This window comes from Mixophyes fleayi, chromosome 1 (genome assembly GCF_038048845.1).
Source record: "Mixophyes fleayi isolate aMixFle1 chromosome 1, aMixFle1.hap1, whole genome shotgun sequence".
Classification (NCBI taxonomy): domain Eukaryota; kingdom Metazoa; phylum Chordata; class Amphibia; order Anura; family Limnodynastidae; genus Mixophyes; species Mixophyes fleayi.
The window spans coordinates 317,245,864-317,263,702 of record NC_134402.1 but is presented as its reverse complement, the minus strand read 5'-3'; the positions used below and the strand labels follow the sequence as shown (position 1 = coordinate 317,263,702).

General features: G+C 38.6%; 1 protein-coding gene across 1 annotated transcript; it reads right to left on the bottom strand.

Moving 5' to 3' along the window:
- Positions 1-14,803: 14,803 nt before the first annotated feature.
- LOC142152757 (olfactory receptor 6N1-like) lies at positions 14,804-15,823 on the bottom strand. The gene has a single exon (XM_075209767.1). It carries the CDS (start codon positions 15,821-15,823, stop codon positions 14,804-14,806), a length of 1,020 nt encoding a protein of 339 aa, XP_075065868.1.
- Between the last annotated feature and the right edge of the window lie 2,016 nt (positions 15,824-17,839).

Sequence of the window (17,839 nt, the reverse complement as noted above, 5' to 3'; positions counted from 1 at the left end):
GGCTCTATACCCTTCTGTATCCCACTCTCAAATGGCGCTAGACCGCCGTGGCGGGCGGTATTTATAGATTCCAAAACTAGGCTCTTTACTAAGTTCAGGTGTTCGATTTCAGAGGAACCGTGCCTGAGCATTTCTACTTTTTGTATGTTGGGATCTCAATTAGGCTAGAACATTTTTTCAATTAGCAAAATAAGCTCTCCATTTTCTTTTTTTTTTGGGTGGAGGTAGGTAAACAATTTACTTTATTAACAAGACAATTGTACTTTTTTAATCATCCAATTACTAACCTGCAAAGTTACATTAAAAAAAAAAGACAATAAAAGAGAAACGATTTAAGAACACCTTTTTCAAATACAATTGAAATAATTTCAGTTTATATTAGAGATGGTCACTGACCCCTGTGTTTTGGTTTTGGTTTTGGATCTGGATTAACTTCGTGTTTTGGTTTTGGTTTTGGTTTTGGCAAAATCACCATTGCGTGTTTTGGTTTTGTTTGGTTTTGTTTTGCAATTTGTTTAAAAATCACTTTTTTGGGGCTAAAATAACCTAATTTAGTGCTCCACCTGTTTCTTGGATAAGTGAGGTAATTCTAAAGCTAATAAATTAGGAAAAAAACAGTTTAATCCCTGGTAGGCCGTCCTTAATTCTACACACAAACCTGAATGTCTTCATCTCCATCTTAGCCTATTGGCAATGCTGCCATCGTCTTTGGGTGTATATTGCACCCTACACTGATAGTTAAACATAAAAGAAGCAGCCTGCAAAGACAATTTTATAAATACAAATGGCCAAAGCAGATGTTCTGTTTGGGTGTATAATATTCCCCTAGATTAAAATTGAAGTAGATGAAGAAGCAGCCTGCATAGACTGTACAATAAAATATAAATAGACAAAGGGAGTTTGGTGACTGTCTGTATATCACGCCCTCCACATATAGTTAAATAGAAAAATAACAGCCAGCATAGACTGTACATTAAATAGAAATGGACAAAGGCAGTTTGGTGTCAGTCTATATCAGACCCCCCCTACACTTGTAGTTAAATAGAAAAAAAGCCAGCCAGTATAGACTGTGCAATAAAAATAGAAATGGACAAATCCAATTTGGTGCCAGTCTGTATCAGCCCCCCCCTCCACTTGTAGTTAAATAGAAAAAAAGAAGATGGCCGGTATAGACGGTGCAATAAAAATAGAAATGGACAAAGACAGTTTGGTTTCTGTCTGTATCAGACCCCCCCTCCACTTGTAGTTAACTAGAAAAAAAGAAGACAGCCGCTATAGACTGTACAATAAAAATAGAAATGGACAAAGGCAGTTTGGTTTCTGTCTGTATCAGACCCCCCCTCCACTTGTAGTGAAATAGAAAAAAAGAAGACGGCTGGTATAGACTGTACAATAAAAATAGAAATGGACAAAGTCAGTTTGGTGTCAGTCTGTATCAGCCCCACCCCTCCACTTGTAGTTAAATAGAAAAAAAGAAGACGGCTGGTATAGACTGTACAATAAAAATAGAAACGGACAAAGGCCGTTTGGTTTCTGTCTGTATCAGCACCCCCCCCCCTCACTTGTAGTTAAATAGAAAAAAATCAGCCTGCATAGACTGTACGTTAAATAGAAATGGACAAAGGCAGTTTGGTGTCAGTCTGTGTATGACATCCTACCTTTATAGTGAAATTGACAAAACAACAGCCTTTAAACACTGTAAGTGAAATAGATATGCCCAAGGTCCCTTTCCTGTTTTGGGGGTAGATTACACCGTACACTTAGAGTGAAAGTTTTAAAAAGATGTTGTCGTCATCATCTTCACCCTCATCAGTGTGTACATCATCATCACAGACTATCAATTCATCTTCGCTTGAATCCGCCATTAGAGAACTGTCAGTGCTTGGATGTCTTTGATGGTATTATTATTATTGTTATTATTATTAATATTTATTTATAAGGCGCCACAAGGCGTCCGCAGCGCCGTACAGAGACAAACAAAATTACAATACAATGGGAGACAGCACAGTGCAGTAAACACAGCAACTCAGTAAGCTCAATGCACAGCTAGAGAGGGCGGGGAAGGGGGAGGGAGGATCCGCAAACAACGGGGCCCAAGAAGGAGGGCGCGGAAGACAGGGAGACCCCCAGGGGGGAGGAAGGAGCGAGAGTGGACGTGGGGTGGAGGACCCTCGAGGAGGAGGGCTAAGTAGCTGGAGAGCAGAGTTAGAAGTGGTGGAAACAGGAGGAGAGATGGCCCTGCTCAGAGGAGCGTACAATCTAAGGGTAAAGGTCTTCCTCGTGGAAGATGTAGTTCATTTTGATGAACATCATCTTTTCCACATTTTTCGGAAGTAACCTCCTACGTCGATCACTGACAAGGTTCCCGGCTGTGCTGAATACTCTTTCAGAGTACACACTGGAGGGTGGGCAGCTTAGGTATTGCAAAGCAATTTTGTACGTGGGTTTCCAAATGGCTTGCTTTTCTTCTTAGTAAGGAAAGGGACTGTCTGACATTTCCATATCAATTACCTCTTGAAAATAATCCCCCAGCATCCTTTGCATGTTAATACTCGGATTGGATGGAGTTATGTGCAAGGTCACACATTTTTTTGAAAAATCTTTCAAACCGACCCAGATGTTAAACTGTTGTGGGCTGCCCCCTGCGTCATCCCTGTTTTGGTTTTGAAAGTTGATTTTTTTCCGAGCAGCAGCTGATTGAGAAACTGAAGGAGGAGACATCGTCAAGCCAAGGCCCAGTTCAGCGGACAACTTGCTGACCAATAGCCCCTTGCAAAGGTTCACATCTCATTCATTTTGAAGCAAAGAATCAATGTAGGTCTTAAACCTTGGATCATGCACAGTCGCCAAAACGTACTGATCCGAATTCAAGATTTTAATTACTCTGGGATCATTGTGAAGCAAATTAAGTACTTGATCTACAATTCAGGGAAATTAAGAATGATTTTCCCACTAGAGAAAATAACCAATGGACTATTTCATGGTGTTGTCCTCCATCCAGAAGTCAATCATTTTTCAAAAATCTGGGTTGCTCTTTTCAGTAATCTTTTGGTGTGAGAATCTACATTGGGATCCATCTGATATTTCTTTCTCCATCAGAGTCACTACTAGTGTGAAAACAGCTTTTCTTTAATTTTCAGCTTCACCAAAGTGGCCTCTAGTGGGAACAGTCTTAATCGTGCCCTAAACCTACTCAAGAACATTTAGGAAATGTTTGGGTCATTTAATCTCATCTGTGGCTTCGCTTTAGGTCAGGTCATTAAAATAAATTGCTAGCTATGTGCTGAAGCCCTTATTTCGTTTCTATACCCATATCTTCATGCATTCATGATAATTCCTGGTACATGGTATTTCTATTATGTTGTATTCCTAAATTATCTAAAAAACTTAACTTCTGTCATATTGTGATCCTGATTTACCTGACATACTGGAATACTGTGATGCTGTACTTGTGACACATTTGGCATGGCACAAGCTGAATGGACAGAAATTCCAGTGAATAGCTAACCACATTGCAAGTGGACAGATGTTTTTGTGATGTATATCTACAAGTCTCCTTATCAGATTTGTCTTTATCAGATACCTTGCAGTCATAGGGCTAGATTTACTAAGCTGCGGGTTTGAAAAAGTGGGGATGTTGCCTATAGCAACCAATCAGATTCTAGCTTTCATTAATTTAGTACCTTCTACAAAATGACAGCTAGAATCTGATTGGTTGCTATAGGCAACATCCCCACTTTTTCAAACCCGCAGCTTAGTAAATCTAGCCCATCGTCTTGGAAGAAATAAAAGTCTGTGAAAAGGGGATGAATTTGTGTTATTCAGTCACTAAATTGGAATTGATAAATAAGGTCCAGTGTTCCAACATTTACTATCTACAAAATAACTATATTATTTTGTATTTAAATTTAGTATAGCAAAGATATTTAATGAAGGGTATTGGAGTTGCACCCTAAATATTTTGGAGTAGTCCACACAGTGTGCACATTAAGATGCACATTTACTCTCTGCCCTTGGGACATGCCTCCACACACTAGAAGTGCAGCTAGGTGTGGAGGAGACACCTAGGTGTGGAGAGCAGAAATGTCTGAAAAGTTGCATTGTGTAAAATTGTAATTGTAAATGTTACATCAATATCCAACCACCTACATCCAACACTCTAACTAAAACAAAGGTTTCTTCAGACCCACAGGATGACACATGACACCAGTAGGTAACCTCAGTCAAATCCCTAATATACTTGCGCATCTGGCTCTCACAGGCCTCTGAAGGTCAAATCATATTTAGAGGTGATTTCAATATGGATTTAGATCCCAAACATGACTGCTCTACAGGTATTAAACCTGCCCAGAGACCCTCCAGAGGTTCCTGCAAGCTTTCTATAATCCTAACTTTGCATAATATATATGATGTCTGTCAAACCCTGAATATCTCTGACAGAACATATAGATATGCATTTTCAGCACCCCATAATGTCTACTTGTACAACAATCTATTCATTATAGGCCACAAGACTGCACAGTCTCTTTGTTCCATTGAGTTCTCTTCTGTTTCCTGGTCTGACCGATTGGTGGTAGTAATCTTAACCTTGAGTTTCCATCTTGTGGTTAAGTTTCTGCACTTCCTGAGGTTAAATGTGATATTCCGATGCCCAGGTCAGTCACATAATCCTTTCACTGGTTGCAGGGATAATTAGTGATTGGCAATTACCCCTTAATATGGTTACAGTCAAAAAGACCTGGTGATTTGCTTGCTGGAGTGTTATCAAGTCTGAGTTTGTGTATTGAGAGCTCATTATGGGAAACAATCAGTCCTTACTGGAAATTCCATATGGGACTCTTTAAATTTATCCTCTCCTCATTCTGATTTTCCCTCTCCCTTGCTAAACAAACCTTCTTTAAATCCTTCATTTCTTCTCAGTCCTCTAATCCCCGCCGTCTTTTCGCCACCTTTAACTCCCTCCTTTCTACCCCCCCTCCGGTCCCTCTTTCCCTCTCAGCTGCTGACTTTGCCACTTTTTTCTCTTCCAAAATTGAAGCCATCAGACTTAACATCTCCTCCTCCAACCCCTCTCCCGCTGCCATTACTACTCCACTCCTCTCTAACAAACAACTCTGGTCCTCCTTCTGCCCCACATCAGGCGACGAATTTCCCTCCCTTATTCTTTCCTCTCCACCCTCCACTTGTCCTCTTGATCCCATCCCCTCTAACCTCCTTCGCTCTCTCTCTCCCACTGCCTGCTCCTACCTGACACACCTCTTCAACCTATCACTCTCCTTTGGTGTAGTACCTTCCTCATCCAAACACGCTCATATCTCTCCTATCCTCAAAAAAACCAATCTCGGCCCCACCTTCGTTGCCAATTATCGCCCCATCTCACTTCTCCCCTATGCCTCCAAACTACTTGAGCTGTTAGTCTGCTGTCGTCTCACCAGATACCTCTTGGACAAATCCCTCTTTGACCCTCTCCAATCTGGTTACCGCCCCCTCCACTCCACTGACACTGCCCTGGCCAAGGTCACCAATGAGCTCCTATCAGCCAAATCCAGGGGTCACTTCTCCTTACTTATCCTCCTCGACCTCTGTGTGGCCTTTGACACCGTGGACCACCCCCTCCTTCTGCAAACTATTCTCTCTCTCAGCCTCTCTGGTTCTGCCCACGCCTGGTTCTGCTCTTACCTCGCCAACCGCACCTTCTCTGTCTCCACGTCCAGCTCTTCCTCCGCCCCCTCCTCCCTCCAAGTAGGAGTCCCCCAGGGCTCTGTCCTTGGCCCCCTTCACTTTTCGCTCTACACTTCCTCCCTTGGTGCACTCATCTCCTCCTTTGGTCTTCAGTATCACCTTTATGCTGACGACATTCAACTCTACATCGCCTCTCCTGATCTCTCTTCCACCCTCCTCTCTTGTGTATCTGACTGCCTCTCTGCCATCTCCTCCTGGATGTCCTCACACTTTATCAAAATTAACATCTCTAAGACTGAACTCATTGTCTTTCCTCCCTCCAGACTCTCCTCCCACCACAACCTCTCTATCGTTGTTAATAACACAACCATCTCCTCTGTCACCCAACTCCGTTGCCTGGGTGTCACCCTTGACTCCTCTCTCTCTTTAGCCCCCCACGTCCAATCCCTTGCACAAGCCTGTCGCTTCCAACTGCGCAACATCGCACGTATCCGACCCTTTCTTTCAGAAAACGCCACCAAAACCATCATCCATGCACTCATCATCTCCCGCCTTGACTACTGCAACCTTCTCACTAGCCTCCCCCTCTCCCATCTCGCCCTCCTCCGATCTGTACTTAATGCGGCTGCTGACTCATCTTCCTCTCACGCCGCTCCTCCTCTGCCTCCCCTCTCTACCATGCCTTACACTGGCTCCCTTTCCCCTACAGAATCCTCTTTAAACTCCTTACTACCACTTACAAAGCTCTCTCCCAGTCCACTGCCCCCTATATCTCTAACCTCCTTACCATTCACACTCCTGCCCGCTCCCTGCGCTCGGCAAATGACCATCGCCTCTCCTCCACTCTTATTACCTCTTCCCACTCCAGAGTCCAAGACTTCTTGCTCCCAATCTGTGCTCCTTCAAATGGGCACTCAAAACTCACCTGTTTCTGAAAGCCAACCAACCATCCACTTAACCCCTCATCCACTCTGTTTATTCTCCCCTCTCTCCCCTGGTCCCTTTTTCTCCCTTACATCACTGCCTCCCTTTCGTGCCTGTTTTGTCCACCCTCCCTTCAGTTGTAAGCTCGCATGAGCAGGGTCTCTCTCCCCTCCTGTCTCCATACCTACTTTTCTGCTCCGCCCTCATTCCATATTTCTGCCCGGAGTTTCTGAAGCATTGGTACTTTGTGTTAATTGTTCTGTAATGTTTCTCTCTGTATGGTCTACTGTTTGTACTTTGTAAGGTGCTGTGGAAACCTTGTGGCGCCTAACAAATAAATGATAATAATACTCAAATAAGAACAATAAAATAGGTACACAAAACTAGATTGTGTTATAAGAAAGAGTTTTAAAATATCAAAGAAAATATATTAAATAACACCTGACAAAAAACTGTTATTTAAGATATTTCCATATTGCTTCTTGATTGGCATCCTCACTTGCAATTTTCTTCTTGATTGAGATATTGTAATGTATTCCTATCTTGAAATGGGCTATAAATTGCTTTTAAATGTTCACAATCCATTAGTCTTTTTTCAAATTCATGTTTATTTTAAAATGTGTAAAAGGTGTGCGTGTGTGAATAAAATATTTCTTATTTTATGCTGCTAATATCAAGATAATAATAGTAATGAGTCATGTTATGCCACACAGTAGTGCCCACATTTAAAATTATGCCACAGTAATGCCCCTCTTCATCACACTGTACCATGCTGCTTGTGCCACCCCCCACTCTGTCATGCTGCGTTTGCCCCTCAAAACACTCTGCCATGCTGCTTATGCCCCTCAAAACACTCTTCCATGCCGCCTTTTATTAAAGTAATTCTATCGTTTTCAAATAAGCATTGCCCAAGCGATTGTGTTGTGTTTCCAAGGCACAAAGTAATTTATTTTAGCAGATGCAAAGTTTAACAATTCAATACATGATTATAATACAGTACAGCCAATACCAAAAAGAGATAAATACATACCGCACTCGCTGCGCTCCCATGGGTACCAGAGGACAGTATTTCACTCTAGAATACTGTGGTCAGAGAATGGCTGAAGCCAGTGGGAGCACAGCTATATGATATACAATCAGTGTTACAGAGACAACAATGCATATGACATGGCTTGCTTCTATAGGTCCAGACTTCAGGTGGGTCCAGGGTAAACAGGTCATAGGCTAGTTCAAACAACCCCCTCTAAGGCTGAGGGTCAACATTCCAGATGATTCTCCTGCCCAGAAACCAGTTTAAGCTAGTCAATTAACACATCACGGTCAATATAACTTTAAGTATTTATTCCTTAACATTACTAACTAGAGTATGCAATGTGCGATCTTTACGGCGAAAGAACCGGACAACTGTTGATGAATAGGGGATTAAAATGATATCAGACATGACACAATTCTTATAACCTGAACCTTAAATAACACTAAAGTGTACATATAATCATAATATATAAACTAATAATAAACTAAATAATATCTGTTCATAAATCACTGTGGATTGGAATCATTATAAATATGAAATATATAAATGACTAAATGTTGTAGTGCGACTGTGTGCGTGCATATTTTACCGTGCGATCGCAGTATGCCACTGAGTGCAATCGCACGATAAAACAATATTAACCAATATACTTTCGTTCATCCAATTATACGACTTCGTCAGTTCCACCCTTAGTATAGTATAGTATAATAAACTATCACTTTAAAGATTTTATATGCAGGATCTCAGTACCACTTTTCATTGCTCTGTAATGCAAGTCCCCCCTTGGGTTATGACCATGCTGTCTGCAGATCTAAACAAGTATTCATAAGAGAGAGTCTTAATCCTCAAAACAATTTCCTCTTTTACTATAGACCGTATACCTCTGAAGCTTGGAGATAACCTTTTGTATACAATAGAACATGGAATACATTATTTGGAATGGTACAGGGCACATTAGAACATGTATCATCAATACAGAATACTTTACTACAGTTGTTTTACATCTAACAGTTTCGTCTGTCAACGCATGTCTTTAAGCTTAGACAACATTTAAACATTTCATTTTCACCAATAACATCATAAACCAGAGTTACAATATACATTCCAATAATATCAACATTTCCTTTCTTCAACACTTGTGGGGCGGGCTATTGTCTGCTCGTTCTTCCCAGTCTCCCAATACTCAAGTTTCTTTGTAATCGGCTTGCCAAATATTGGGAGACTCCAGACTAAGGGACCTAGGTGTCATATTTTTCCCCTAGTGACCTCCCACCCATAATTCGGGTACCTCAGGAATATTTAGTGAAAACAGAACTAGTCCTACTCGATATAACCACTGAGGCACGTGAGAACACATTCAGCACTTAGTTTTGTCTACAACCTTACCCACCCAAGAATGATAATCATTCTCAAGGATGCCTGCTCAAGTCCGAATATTATTGGAGTGGCATCGCTGGATGAACCTTTCTTCAACTATGGGGTCGACGTACTTACGGACGTAATGCTACTCAGACAATTGCCCCTCACACTTTCTCCAAGCTCCAGGGTTTCCAAATTTTCCTTTACCCCTGAATTGAATAGAGTAATTGGCTGGACCGATTATGCTACTAACTTCTCCTTCAACACCAATACCTCATTATCATTACCTGACCAGCCTCTGTCACCTGTCAACAATCAAAGAATTGACCGTCCTGAAAAGAGAATGTGATGAGAGAAACACAGAACAGGAACACTACAACTTCATGCTGGACAACTGTCTTAGCCTTTGGCTCAGGTGCTACTAACTGCATTAGAAGCCTCCCAGAACAGATTCATGAGTGCACTTGGACCCTTCTCTGAGTGTTGGCCCCTCTGCAGTGGGTGAAGTGGGCACCAGTGTGTTTCTGCTACGCTTGAAGTCATGATGCTGGTAGCCTACACCTGGTACCTGTCTGTCAAATAACCTGAGCCTAGGAAATTACTGTTCCACAACTTACTCTTCCAGTCCAACATCCTGACAGTTAGTGTAACTTTTCAGGAAACAGTGTTTTGAACGTTCTCGGTTGCTGTCTCACTATTTACCTCTCCTCTCAAAGTCTAGACTAGTCTCTCAGTTACAAACTCATCCCAAGAGGGGTCAAAACATTTCAAAAGTCAACAGGTTAAGAGGCAGCCCAGGAGTGATCTCGATAGTGGGGAGGACTGGTGGCTAAAGCTACCAGCCACTTCAATCAAGTTCCAACTCTCATTCTATTCAATTCGTTCTACCTAGTACCGTTACTTTATGTTCACACTGGTTTGTGGCTTAATCAAAAGTATGTAATTTGTTACCACTACTCATACATTACACATTCATTATCAATAACGTGAATACTCCTATCACCTATTATAACTCTAGGGCTATCATATTGAATAACAAAAGCTTTGAGTTTGACATAGTAATACATTAGACACATTTCAATACACCTTTACCTAGACATATTTTATCAGTACACCCGTGTATACTTGAGGATCCTGCAAGGTGGCAATTGGATGACGTGGATTTGTTTCACCTGGAGAAATTCTTCAGGTAACCCAAATCTTCATATATTAACTAATATGTGTATGCGTGCATGTGTGTGTGTGTATTCACATTTTAAAACAATACAACAAGAAACAAAACAAAATATAGATTTGTCAGCTGTCACAAAAGAACCCTGCTGTCTATTTGACAGCTATGTTCGCCCTGGTGTGATAACCATGGATAGTCGTGTGTGTAAGTGTGGACTTTACTAGCAGCTACTTCAGTTGGTTACTGTGTCACTGTGTAAAGTCCTCTATGTAGTGTCCTACTCATGCGCTGGTATTGCTATGAAGGATTTCTCAGTCACCTCAACATCGCCCCCTAGACTAGAAAAATGCTGAAGACCAATGTATATCAAACGATTTTCCCTCTGCCAACTCACATGCCATTTCCAGTACCCCACATTCAGCTACTTGACTAAGTGAGAAGGGCAAAGGGGTCTATCTCTATAACACTTTCTTCAAATATAACAGTATCCAGTACATGTCTGTCTAGCAGTGAAACAATATAAAACACACAAATTCTACATTTTATAGGGTGTCACGAACAGCACGAACCAGGTCACACTATTTCTAGGAAGTAATTCACAAACATATATTTGCAGATTTATGCCTAAACATTAGCTTGCACATGACATAGGGTTTCACATTATGTCGTATCTTGTGGCAAAAATCCTACTCCAATGTTCTACACAGAGATGCATATCTGTATGTCTAACCTCCAGCAATCTCCTGTCCCCACCCTTTGTGCATAAATGTAAAGGCACATTTTTGTACAGGATGCACGAAACAAAAAAACAAAAAAAACAAAACAGATATGCAATCTATAAAACATGAATCGAATTTCCACAACAAAAAAAACTTTCTGCTTAACATTAGCAGCTTCTATACACATAACACCAAACCCCTAACTGTTTCTGTAACTCATGTCAATCTAGTGTGTATATCCCTGAGTTCATCTTATGTCAAAAATGTCTTAGCCCCATTACTGAGACCGTGTCTACTTCTTTTTTTTTGTATCTCTATACAAGAGAAGAGAGAGAGATACTAGCATAGATGTAAAGAATGAGAAAATAGGAAGGCTTTTTTTAATTGGAAAAATATTTCCTTTAATATATATATACATATATATATATATATATATATATATATATATATATATATATATAGTAACATAGGGAGTTATGTAGCTGGCAACCAGCAGAAATATGATATGATATGAGACTTCTGCACATATGTGCAGATATGCACCTAGTTCAAAGATAAACAGATGGAAGACGTATGTCTGACAAAATAATAGTATAGAGTCTGATCTAACTCATATTGTTTGAAAATATCTTTTTCACACAGCTAACAGCAGGGTGACAGGGTGTGCCTGCATTCATGGCAATTAAACTAGGGCTATGGGAGGAGTATCAATTATAAAAACCTGCAGGTTTTCATTGTTCATTGTGACTAACATTAGAAAAGCTGGATGAACCCTGTCTAGAGAGCCAGATTCTGTTTCTTTAGTGTTTAGAATCATGGTATGGAATCTTTATGTTGTCAAGCACTTTACCATCATGACATTAAAACAAAATATAAAAGACAATAACATTATATGTATATATATATATATATATATATATATATATATATATATATATATATATTTATTAAAGTAATTTTATCTCTTACCAATAAACCAGTATACAATGTGATTGTTGTGGTTCCAAAGCAAAATATAGCAGAATTTACAGCAAGCCATTATTACACATAACAGATATTACAATAAAGCAGGGAAGTATAGAAACACCGAATTCATTACATTTTCTAATGAGCTTCACCCAGGATAAGAAAACATTATGTTGTCTGTGTGGTCAGGATCAGAAAGAGTGAGAACAATGGACCAGGGTGCTAATATGCAGCTTGTATTAGCATAAACAGTGATGATGTCACGAGTATACACAGATAACATCAAGAGAGGTCTTCATTGGTCCAGAATTAAAGATGTTCCAGTTGTCTTCTGGTCATAGGTCACTTCATTTGATTTTTTCCAAGGGTGGGGGGATACTTACGCTAACTGTTGCCTACGTCTCTTCCTGCTGAATAACCAGTTTAAACTGACTCATAAATAAAGTACTTTTGAGTATTAATCTCATATTGCTCATAACTTGCGACCGCTAGATGCGATCACTTCTCTGTCAAAATAAGGTTAATGCTGGTGAAATAAGATTTAACATGAGACCAAATTCTTTACCTTTTAGAGGACCTGAACCATAAATATCTTAACTTTAATATTATCTATGTATAAACAATATCTAATAAATTTTTCTAATAAATAAATGTCGATTGGAACCTTAATAATTGTGTGTTATGTACGAGTGTAAGTGCGAATGTAAATGTGTGCTATTTAATAAAAAAGGTTTGTCAGTCTCATTACTTTTTTACACAAAATATGTAATAGGATTACTATTATATATTTTGTTATTGAACTCCAAATACAATAAATTATATTACTGAGAGGGTAACATACCTAGATATGAAGGCAGTGTGAGCTGTATTCCTGCTGTAACTGTTGCCAAATTATGAATATCATCAAACCTGTTACTAAAGAAGTGACACACAAAAGTCTATAAACACAATTTTATTGTACAGGGAATGGTCAACAGGCTTTATCACAGGTATTTTCACATAGTTACATATTAAACAGTACAAACAAAATGAACATAAAGTTTCTAATTTGAGTTAGTGGATCAAACAAGAAACATGATGGGTCTGATTCATTAAGGAACTTAGACAAGAAATTGAGTTTTCTTACTGGTTTTTAGGCAAAACCATGTTGCAATGCAAGGGGTGCAAATTAGTTTATTATTTTGCACATAAGAAAATACTGGCTGTATATTCATGTAGCACACAAATATAAACTTTAAATTTCAGTGTACAAATAAGCTATCAAGTATTTGTGTGCTACATAAAAAAACAGCCAATATTTATCTTATGTGCAAAATAATAAACTAATTTGCACCCCTTGCATTGCAACATGGTTTTGTCGAGAAAACTTAAGTAAGAAAACTTCTTCAATTTCTTGCTTAAGTTACTTAATGAATCAGGCCCAATGTGTTTAAGGAAAATTTGAGCTAGGGTGTTTTATAGCATTTTTTAGAGCTTTTGATGTTTTAATTTGACTTTTTTGTTTTAAATGTCATAAAAAAGGAGTAACTCTGCAGCTGGGCAAAACCATGTTGCATTAGAGGGGGAGGTAAATTTCAAAATTTGGGACAGATTTATAATTGGTGTAGGGCATGTCCTAGGTCAACTTTAAATTACAGTGTAAAAATATAGATATCAAATATTTGTGTGCTACATGAAAAACAGACAGTATTTAACTTATGTGCAAAATAATAAACTAATTTACATACCTTGCATTGTAATGGTTTGTCCCAGAGAACATTTTCTACTTTTTTTGCCTTACTTTCCTTAATGACTCATTGTGTCTTTAGTTTTATCATTATTTATAATTGTAAGTATTATGATTATAATTTATTTTCAGCTTATTGGGTGAAGTTATATAAGTTTTCCTGCAGCAAATTTTAACTTATTTTTTTTAAAATTGAATTAGTTTAGTTTGATAATATTTGTATTACTCTTTGTTGGGTGTGTGTGTGTAAGAAATATGGAGGATACTGGATAGAAGCCACATTGTCAATGTCCTAATGAGTTATTGTGCCATCCATATCTGGCCACAGTTTATCACTGAAAAAAGTAAAACTTCATAATTAATGCAGTTCAGAGAGAACAAACCATTGGTGCATTGGAAAAGTTCCTATGTGCACAAACCCTATTTTTTTTATTGGTAAAAATATTTTCTTTATGCTGACTCTAAGTACTAGCTGCACTGTAAGAGAGGGATTATTTCATACCACCATGATATCACACAGTGTACTGGTGTGCAACTAGTCAATAGATTGGAAGGGTATAGTCTCAGTAAATAGAACACAGTTCAAAGTATTGCACTAACTGATTATAATGTCAATTGCCTTATGGATTGCTATATACAAATGGATTGAGTGATACTGGATGTAAGCACTATCATTACCCCTGAGTATGGTATTCCAAGTCCAATATTAACACTCTGGTGTTAGGTAGCCTTTTAATCACTGAGATGTAGACCAGTGTGGGCTGATTGCAGTTTTCCATCTCAGATTATCTCCTTCATATACAACTGTTTACTGGAGTTCACCTGTCCTTAGGTTGATGACATCCTCAGTTCTGAAACAGCAAGCTAGAATCAACATATCACACTGCAATGCTTCAAATCTCCTTCACCTGCAGTGAAAATTCTGCATTTCTCTTGTACTAGGAACTGTTTTATTGTCATTGGGCAGTATCTCCCGTTTCACATCTCATAGGAAAATGCTGAGAGTGGTGTCACAGACTCTCAGTGTAGAAATTGTTGGAAAATAACATAATAAGTTTGTGACTGGAGTCTACTTTTTTTCTGGGTGTGTTGTGGTCAATAATGAGAAATTAGCATACAGAGTTACACATATGTACATCTTCACAGGTTTTGTGAAGTATTGTTCATAATCTCTTACAGAATTAATAGTGTGATAAAGATTTCAATACCCTCTCTTTGTACTCTTAAGTCTCTGCAAACAACCGTGAATTAATGGAACCATTGAATTTACTATATAGGAACATCTTTACTCTTATCATTTTTAAATCTAGGACCCTATGAATATCATTATTTCTTAGACTATAAATGATAGGATTTAGCATAGGTGTCACAATAGTATATATAAGGGATATACCTTTATTAACTTCATTGTTGTCCATGGCTGGTGAGGCAATATACATGAAAATGAGGGTGCCATAGAATAGTGACACTACCATAAGATGTGATGCACAAGTGGAAAATGCCTTTTGTTTAGCTACAGTCGAAGACATTTTTAAAATAGTTCCCATTATAAAAGCATAGGATGAAAGAATCAACAAGGATGAGCCCAGCACTACAGCAGAAGCAAAGAAAAAGACAGATAACTTGCTAGTATAGATGTCTGTGCAAGACAGGGCAAAAAGTTTCATAGAATCACAGAAAAAATGGTTGATTTGATTGGGTCCACAAAATACCAACTTGGATACCATTAATAAAGGCAACAAAGAGCCCAGGAGCCCTGCTGCCCAGCAAAGCAAGGAGAGGTTGATACACACAGAGCTTCTCATGAGGGAAGAGTAGCGTAGAGGATGACATATGGCCAGGTATCGGTCATATGCCATGGTGGAGAGAAGAAGGCATTCTGTGCAACCAAAGGAACTACAAAAATAGAGCTGTAAGAGACAGCCGGTGTAAGAAATGGTTTTCTTCACTGTAACAATATGAACAAGAGTCTGAGGGATGATAACAGATGTGTAGCATATCTCAGTAAAAGAAAAGTTGCCAAGCAAGATATACAATGGGTTTTGCAATTGGGAGCTTAGACAAACCAATAATGCAATTAATGCATTTCCTAAGAGAATGAAGATGTAGATGAGCACAATGGCCAAAGATATTAAGATTTGCTGTCTATTGGTGAAGAGAAATCCTTGGAAATAGAATACCTGAACAGATGACTGGTTTTCTTGAAACCTTTTCATATTCTGATATGAAGAATGGGAGGCCATGTCCGAAAAACAATAAATGATTGCTAATGGTTAATGAACCATACATTGTATGTAATAGTACAAGCAGAAAAATGTATCCCTTTTCTACTGCACAGAGTAATTGTGATTGGCTGCAACTTTTTTCACTTTTTGTACAAGCTGATTTTATGAAGCAAAATTAACTGGTCTTCCACATATTATACATGTTCTTGTTCATGTATATTTCATTACCATATTAAGACTTTAATATACATTTTCAGTATTCTAGTCCAATAGTGCACATTGAGAATTCGCTAGATCGCTTCTGCATTTTTGACCACTGGTTCAATAATTTTTGTAATAAATATACATATTATTCAAAGGGATTGTTAATCTATCTTTTGTCAAAAAATGTTTCAGTATATCCATAGTGTTTTCATTAATTCGTTTTTTCTCTCATTTTTCTTTTATGTTGTAGAAAAGTAAAAAAAAAGAATATTTTAACATGTGTTTGGTAAACTGTTTAACAATGCAAATGTAGTAAATCATGAAAATCACTATATAAAATATTTGTACAGTAAAATCCAACACCAAAAATTCAAATTGTGCAATAAATACCTTTTCTCACAAACTAGTAAACAGATTTACAGAATATACATTGATAATGATGCTACACAAATAAATAGGTTTGTGAGCCACCACATACCACACAAGGCAGCTTTTGTATATTTGGTTTGGTCTCAGTTGTTGTTCATTAGGCTAATTATGCCACAGGGACGCTAGCAACCTCCGATATGAATGCTATTGTGTTATTTTATTTTGTATAATCTGCAAGTAAAATTGAAGGACACATTTAAGGTTAAAAACATTTTTTTTTATTTTTTGAATCAAAATTAATAACTATGTATCAATTAGAGAAACTAAGCATAGTCTTTGCTATGGATTGTATAGCAAAGGGACTTTGATTATTACCCTTTATTTATAAAGCAATAACATATTATGCAGTGTTGTACATTGAGTAGCTGATGATACAAAGAAATAACATATAATATTACATAGAAGATAAAGGTGAACAGGTATGGAAAAAAGTTGATACGTAAGATAGTAACAATTGTAGCTGCTGGTGGGGCAAGTGTGTTTGGCTATTGTAAGATAGAAGCATTATCAGTCACCAATATTATAACATACGGTAATTGCCAACTCTCCCGGAATGTCCGGGAGACTCCCGAAATTCGGGTCGGTCTCATGGACTTCCAGGAGAGCAGGCAAGTCTCCCACATCCCGCAACTGCGTAGACTAAATGAAGCGATTTGCAGTGAATCGCGTCATCTTGACCCCCAAAGATCAAATGCCATTTCCGTTGCGGAGTGTGGGGCCAAAATGTCGAGTTTGGCCGCGCCCTGCCCCCTCTCACCCTCTAGTCACGCCCCTCTCCCGGACTACACTTGCCGAAAGTAGGCAAGTATGTATTATAATAGCCACTGGTGACTAGCTTCTATGTAGCTACTGGTTGTGTTGTACCGTTGGAAGGAGGAGAGGCAATGGAAGGTGGAGATATGAAAATGAACTAGTCATTGTAGAAAACTTAAGACAAGAAACTGCTAGCAACCATGACTGTACTTCACTATTTATATTTATTTAACATCTTTTCTCTTCTGGTTCTGGAGGAGACTTTCTCTTTTGTGCTGTCTGGATACTCTTGTGGTTATCTACCAGCTCAAATCTGCACTTCAAAATTATATACATTGGAGAAGCTATCATTGAAAACAGAATACCTGAACATTTGACTGGTTCTCTTGAATCCTTTTCATATTCTGATATTTCCGAAAAACCTGTAAACAATAAATCATTGCTAATGGTTAATGAACCACATTTTGTATGTAAAAGTACATACATACATTGCATGTAAAGTTAGTGAAACCATTATGAGGCGGATTCTGAAAAAATTGAACAGGTCCACTGACAATTTAGTTGAGGAACTCGAGAGAGTGGTAATTAAGCATCGTTTGATTTCAGTGGACCAGGCTCATTTGTTCAGGCAGGATCTGCTCACCTTTC

Bases quoted from the DNA above. Each gene is read 5' to 3' on its own strand.
- LOC142152757 (XM_075209767.1), bottom strand. From the start codon at position 15,823: ATGGCCTCCCATTCTTCATATCAGAATATGAAAAGGTTTCAAGAAAAC.